The sequence below is a fragment of the Hyla sarda genome, chromosome 2, assembly GCF_029499605.1.
Source record: "Hyla sarda isolate aHylSar1 chromosome 2, aHylSar1.hap1, whole genome shotgun sequence".
In the NCBI taxonomy this organism is placed as follows: Eukaryota; Metazoa; Chordata; class Amphibia; order Anura; family Hylidae; genus Hyla; species Hyla sarda.
The window spans coordinates 449,244,712-449,252,251 of NC_079190.1; the positions used below are offsets into that span (position 1 = coordinate 449,244,712).

At 42.9% G+C, this 7,540-nt stretch overlaps 1 protein-coding gene across 2 annotated transcripts in view; it reads left to right on the top strand.

The window, feature by feature from the left end:
* The window catches only part of VGLL3 (vestigial like family member 3), a 23,807-nt gene extending 18,097 nt beyond the window's left edge, over window positions 1-5,710 (top strand). For both annotated transcript variants that reach the window (XM_056560852.1, XM_056560853.1), the window contains exons 2-3: window positions 1,985-2,231; window positions 5,000-5,710. In XM_056560852.1, coding sequence (XP_056416827.1) covers window positions 1,985-2,231; window positions 5,000-5,505 — 753 coding nt within the window. In that variant the 3' untranslated portion in view covers window positions 5,506-5,710. The remainder of the gene's footprint in view (window positions 1-1,984; window positions 2,232-4,999) is intronic.
* The last annotated feature ends 1,830 nt before the right edge of the window (window positions 5,711-7,540 follow it).

Below are 7,540 nucleotides of genomic sequence, written 5' to 3' on the forward strand. Positions count from 1 at the left end.
TAAAAAAAAAAAAAAACTAATCCTACCAGTACTTATCAGCTGCTGTATGAGGAAGTAATGTAGTTCTTTTCCAGTCTGACCACAGTGCTTTCTGCTGACACCTCTGTCCATATCAGGAACTGTCCAGAGTAGTAGCAAATCCCCTTAACAAACCTGTCTGGCTTTAAACAGTTCCTGACACGGACAGAGGAGTCAGCAGAGAGCACTGTGGTCAGACTGAAAGAACTAAACAACTTCCGCTGGAGTATGCAGCAGCAGATAAGTACTGGAAGGATTAACATTTTTAAATAGAAGTCATTTACAAATCTGTTTAACTCAGCACCAGTTGATTTGAAAACATTTTTAAGAGGGCCCAAAAGATCCCAGTGTCACATAAGAAGACACCTAAAAAGTAGAGGCTGCCGTGTTACAGATGTGCATTGGGGACCTGTGGCATTTTGACTATTGTAAAACTACAACTTCCACCATGCCTTGTCGTGTGTACAGGAGATCAATTGCAAAACATCATGATGACCCCCATCGATATCCACATCATCTTTACAGACAAGAAATGCAACCTACCATTTATTTCCTTTCTTGCAAAATGGAGGATGGCTTCAATTAGCAGGGATGGACTGAACATTGGGCAATGGGTTGGCTCATGAGGGCCCACAGCTCCTTGGGTGGTTAGAACATTACATAAACCATTACTGACAGTAAACAAATGTTGACATGTCATGCAGACATATGAAAAGTTTTGATCACCCATCTCTAGATATAGTGCTTCACTTCTGGGCTTGGCATTTGATCCTTCATGTTACAAGTGAGATGCTCCATAGACAATCATAGAGTCCAAGGAGCACCGGGCAGGGAAGTGAAGCACGCTGCTGTGTTCTTCACCTGGCTATATGTAGGGATCAGTGGGGGTTTCCAAACTTTTGACATGTCATCATGACATGCCAGACTGTTTTAATGACAGTAATGCTTTAAAGGGGTTTGGCCACTCCAACGCTAGGTAATAATAGAATGATACTAGGGGTCTGATTGCTGAGACCTGCAGGGATCACAAGAATGGTGACCCCCCAAGTCCCTTTTGTAAATGAAGCAGAAATACACTATGGCTTCAGGAACACTCATCTTGTGACCCCTTTGACCCTCACAAATCATGAGAATGCGGTGTCATGCAAGTGAATGGAGTGGCAACACACATTCAGCTGACATTTCTTTTACGGAAGAAGAAAGCCAAACAACGTACTTGGCTATGTTTGAAAGTCCCATAGAGAGTAATTGGACCCATGTTCTCAGGATCCCTGCGGATCTGACAGCTGAGGCCACCAGTGGCCATGAGAAAAGGGGTCCATTCACTCTCTGTGACATACATTTGTCACCTAACCTGGGGATGTGACATACATTTGTCACCTAACCTGGGGATAGTTGACAAATGTTGTTCGGGTCTATTCACATGTATAGTATCCTGGGCATATTTGATGTGCAGGATTTGATGCGCAGGATTTTATGCTGCAGATTTTAATGTAAACTAATTGAACACTGCTTCAAATCTTGAGCATGAAAGATGCACAGGATACTGTAGGTGTGAATAGACCTTGAAGAAATATTTCAAAGAGGCTGTGGACCCCTCAGGCTATGGGTCCTCCCGGCACTCACCAAATGCCCAAATAGTCAGTCTATCCCTTACTTGGAGCCTCTTGTAGATAGGCAAAAAAAACTGTTTGTTTTCAGGGCGTGTATAAAAAAGTTGAGTAAAAGGTAGCCTTCAAATGCATTTTTTTTTTTATCCCAATGAGGTGATTCAGGACTTTGATGTCGAATTCTAAGTGGCCCATGACCTTAATCTCCTAGGGGCCCAGATATATCTCAGTTTTCCCCAGCCAATAATATTTGTTTTAATTAAATAAACAGGACAATAGTGATGTGAACCTGAATCGTATTAAAATCTTTCTGACAAAGTAGATTTGTGGCTCAACATTTTTTTCTTTTCATGCAGAAGAAGATTGCGGCATACAGTAAGATGCAGGAAGCCTTAGAGGTGGCCTTTCCAACCAAGCAAGAAGAAGATGAAAAAGACCAGCCGGCCGAAATGGAATATCTGAACTCTCGCTGTGTCCTCTTGACCTACTTTCATGGAGACATTGGAGCGGTCGTCGATGAACATTTCTCTAGGGCCTTGAGTCAAATCAGAAACTTCAATCCAGAAAACACAGCCACAAAGAACAAAATAGGAACAAGCCGAGGTAAAGCACACATTTTTTTTTCCCAACCATTAACAATATTGCTGTTTTTTATATAAAAGAATGCATTGATGTTAAAAGTTTTCTTTTCAGTTAATGTAAAATGTTTTATATACTTCTAAAATAGTCTCATAAAGAGCTGGATAAAATAATATATAAAAAGTATCAAAACCTTTGGATTAACTGAAGAAAAAAAGGGTAAAACATACAATTTATTTTTTAAATATCATTGGCTAATTTCTGCTAAATTTGTTAGACATCCCAAAAGTCATTGAATTTCTCCACTTCAACACCCATTAAGTATATATTTTTAATACTATTTCCCATGGCCCTGGCCCTGTTACTATAGCTTCTTTCCAGGCTTAGAAATCTCAAAAATGTTGGACTGGACCAACAAACCCCCCCCCCCCCCAAAGAAAATCTGGTGTAATTTGCATCAAGAAAAAAAGCTTACATGATTTGCACTACATTTTCATTGTGTTTTAGAGACTTAGATAGTATTGCACCTCACTTGACAAGGACGTGTGCCTTACCAGAGAGTGGGTGTGGTAAAAATGTGCAAAAAACATTTTGGTGTACATTTGTGGCACAACTAATTGATGATACAAACTTAGACTAGGCACAAGATTTTTAAACCGCTTAAAGGGGTAGTCCAGTGGTGGAAAACTTATCCCCTATCCTAAGGATAGGGGATAAGTTTCAGATCACTGTAGTCTGACCTCTGGGACCCCCTGCGATCTCTCTGTACGGGGCCCCGGCTCTCAGGCCAGATAGCACGTGTTGACCACCGCACGAAGTGGCGGACGACATGCCCCCTCAATACAATTCTATGGCAGAGCCGGAGATTGCCGAAGGCAGTGCTCAGGCTCTGCCATAGAGTTGCATTGAGGGGGTGTGTCAGCCGCAGCTTCGTGTTGTGGTCAACATGCTCCCTTCCCGTGGGCTGTCAGGGCCCGATACAGGAGATCGCGGGGGACCCCAGACCCCAAAATTGACTTGCTTCCTGACTTGGAAGATGATGAATCGTGTCAAATAACCAACATGTATAGCAACCTTATCCCATTCTTGGGCATATAAAGAATTTGGGCCAAATTTTATTTTCTAAAGTTTTTATTAAATGTTTACAATAGTAGATACATGATTTCAGTCAAAAGTATTACATAGAAAACAATTCAAATTCAAACAAAACATCATAAAACAGAAATAGAGAGTGCTAACTCAAATAGAACAAAAAATGATGTGCTCTAGAAGAAAGACCTCTAAACATTCCAACCAAATTCTCATAGAGCACCCACCTCCCCTAGCTATATGCACACCAATCCCACATTACTTTTGTGGGCCAGATTGTGGACTCTTGACATTGTGCTGTAGGACAGAGAATCTATTTAAATAATGACAGTAGAAGGTCTAGAAACACAAACACTAACACAAAGCCCTATGATTCTTCATACCCTTTCTGTTAGACATGCAAAGGAAAATCTAATCCAGGCCTCAGACACCGTTCCCATGGGATTTTCCCTCTTAAAATAGTTGACGTTTTACTTATAATTAGAAAAATGAGTGCGCTTAACCCCGAACAAGGGAACAAACTCATGCAAACTATTATTCAGTAGATAAATTTATCCATGCTTGAACATGCTGCTTCCCTTTTTTCAGTCATGACTATAAAAGGCATTTTTAGTATGTCATGAATTTGCTCAATCGATTATATCATTCCAGTTGGCAAATTCTTCTTGTGTGTTTGCTTCTGTAGACGTCATAATAGTATGTAAGGTTTACATTGAACCAATTAGGATGAAATGATAAGGATGATGATGTAACGAGAATAAAATGAATGGAATCCTAAAGGTCACTTTGTATGAATGATAAAGCTCTTTCCCAACTAAATGTTCCGAATGCTGGGGCAGCGGAGTACCCCTTTAATAGGGTCTGCTAATAATATTTTTGCATATTAAAGTATAGACAGGGTCAAATAGATGCTGGCAAATACATTTCAATCATAGCAATGTTACAGTAAAGGATCATGTAACATTGGATCACTCTGAAAACTAAGTTTTATTCATGGCCTAAAGTGTCCAAGCTGCATAGCCATGCTGCTCATGTTCTGTAACCCTCATTCCTCCCCTTTAGCAGCTAGAAGCCCAATATATCAGTTAAAGTGGCCTCTACTCACGTCCTGTATTCCCTCAGTGCCTTAGGTATCCTGCTCCAGCCCCCTGTGTGATCCTATTCCTGGGCCCAATATGTTACTGTGCAGCTCAGCAAATCGATGACCATAGTGGTGTCCCACCTCAGCCAGTGATTGGCTGAGTGGCCATGTGGCATGTTGGGTCGGGGCCCCAGTCTTTTTCTTGCTTCCTGGGGCCAATATGTTACATTGCCGCTCAGCCAATCACTGGCCGAGGTGGGACACCACTGCGGTCATCGATTTACTGAGCTGCACCGCAATATATTGGGCCTAGAAGACAGGAAAGGGATTGCCACGTCAACCAGAGCAGGATACCAGAGGTACCAGGGGAACCCAGGAGGTGAATAGAGGTTTCTTTTTTCAAATCTTACAGAATTAGTTTATAGTTAAAAAAAAACTCCCACTGGATTAAGACAGAAAAGAAATTAACATGTGGCACTTTAGTGGCTCCACAATGCCTCCTGGACACTTTGAACTATAAATATAATTGAATTTAAATTGTACTAGCAAAGTATAAACATTAAGGGTTTCAATAAAAAATTATTCATTTTTAATTGATCATTTTGTTCTTTTTCGTTTTCAGAGAGTCCGTCATCATCATGTCAAAGGACTAGTTTACCTCCGTCACTGTGGACAAGCTCATATCAATCGTCACCACCAACTTGCTTGAGCGGAGCTCATCCAGACTTTACAACAACAGCCACTGGCACTCCGGAACCTAGCAGCTGGCCTGGAGATAACGTTCACCAGACTATCCCGCATCCTCCTCCAGAATCCTGGCCTTATCCATTAGCCTCACCAACCAGTTCTCCATATGCGCACATGCATGATGTTTACATGTATCACCACCATCCACATATGCATCACCACCATCACCATCATCACCCTGGCTCCCATCTAGACCCACGATATGGACCTCTTCTAATGCCCTCGGTGCGCACAGCCAGGATTCCTGCACCGCAGTGTGATGTAGCTAAAACAGAACCGAGTACCACAATGGCTTCAACAGCTTGGGCTGGGGCATTCCATGGCACAGTGGACATCGTACCAGGTTTTGGCTTTGAGACAGGGAACAGCTTTACAGCCTAAATGGACAAGGACAGTACAACTGCAAAGAGCGTCTGATCCAGGATATTAACAAGCTTCACTTTTTGTGTCTGGGAGAAGACATGACCTAAAAGGACTTTATGATTGTATTTTCGTATACGAAACCAAATACCAATTTTCATGTAAATGTTTTGTATGTCATCTTTTGTTAAGATTTTGAGCAAAACATTCTGTGAATAATTATAAAATAGACTGGTTTTATATTAAATATTAATGATTTCTTAATCCGCTTCCTCCAGATTGCTTCTATTTTTGCGTGTGGTCTGTGTATTCATATATTACCATTCCCCCGGTTACATGATTTAAACCAGATCATTCTTGGTGAACAAAATAAGTAATATAATCTACATAATGGACACATATACAGGTGGGAAAATTTCTGTAAAGCCATTGAGCTGCTGTTAATAACTTTAATGCAATAGGTAGTACATAAACCATGTAAGTCATACAAGGCATTATTCATAACATTTTATATATGTATTATTATGCATTTTGATGCTTATTATAGCATCATACAATCATATTGTCTGCTTTTTACTGGAAAAACAATAAGAAATGGTGGCTTAAGTTTCTCATAAACTAAAACTAGGGTAAGAAACTAAAATAAACTCCATATGACATTACACCTGAACAGTGGATGGGAAAAATATAAAATGCTGTATGTGTGGTGGTCTGCACATGACATTATAAATACCTTTAGTATACCAGTATAAGGCCTAAGGCCCCATTTTCGTCACGTCTTGCCGATATGTTGGCAGTACACATTGGCATCTAGGCAAGAAAATATATTGATGTATACTGCAGCATACTCACAATGGGCTATATAGTGTATGTCACGATGCCGGCTGGCAGGTAGTGGATCCTCTGTGCCAGAGAGGGATTGGCGTGGACCGTGCTAGTGGACCGGTTCTAAGCCACTACTGGTTTTCACCAGAGCCCGCCGCAAAGCGGGATGGTCTTGCTGCGGCGGTAGTGACCAGGTCGTATCCACTAGCAACGGCTCACCTCTCTGGCTGCTGAAGATAGGCGCGGTACAAGGGAGTAGGCAGAAGCAAGGTCGGACGTAGCAGAAGGTCGGGGCAGGCAGCAAGGATCGTAGTCAGGGGCAACGGCAGAAGGTCTGGAAACACAGGCAAGGAACACACAAGGAACGCTTTCACTGGCACTAAGGCAACAAGATCCGGCAAGGGAGTGCAAGGGAAGTGAGGTAATATAGGGAAGTGCACAGGTGATTACCCTAATTGGAACCACTGCGCCAATCAGCGGCGCAGTGGACCTTTAAATCGCAGAGACCCGGCGCGCGCGCGCCCTAGGGAGCGGGGCCGCGCGCGCCGGGACAGAACAGACGGGGAGCGAGTCAGGTAGGGGAGCCGGGGTGCGCATCGCGAGCGGGCGCTACCCGCATCGCGAATCGCATCCCGGCTGGCAGCGGGATCGCAGCGCCCCGGGTCAGAGGACGTGACCGGAGCGCTGCAGCGGAGAGAGTGAAGCGAGCGCTCCAGGGAGGAGCGGGGACCCGGAGCGCTCGGCGTAACAGTGTATTAGTGACTACATTTATTCCATGGGAAATAGATCAACTATACTCACTGGTAGGGGCCGTCATGCCCCCTCCCATAGACATGAATTAAGGGGGGAATGGCGTGATGTCATGACCCCCGCCACAGGAGCGAAGTGTTCTAAACATACTGTTTAGAATGCCTGTTACTGCTCGGAGATCCTGGGGGGTCCAAGCGGCAGGACCCCTGCAATCAGACATCTTATTCCCTATGTTTTGGATAGGGGATACGATGTCTAGGGGCGGAGTACCCCTTTAAATACCTTCAACAGCCAAGAAAAAGAATACTGTATAGATTGCACACCGCAAAAATAATAATATACTCATATAATGTACAAATTTATATCTTTATTGATAACATGATTTTATGAAACAGCACAAAACAAGGGCTAAAATCAATTAAAAAGCTCAACAGAGCATGACCCAACATGGGAGAGGGGCCATGAACCCCCTCTCGCCAAT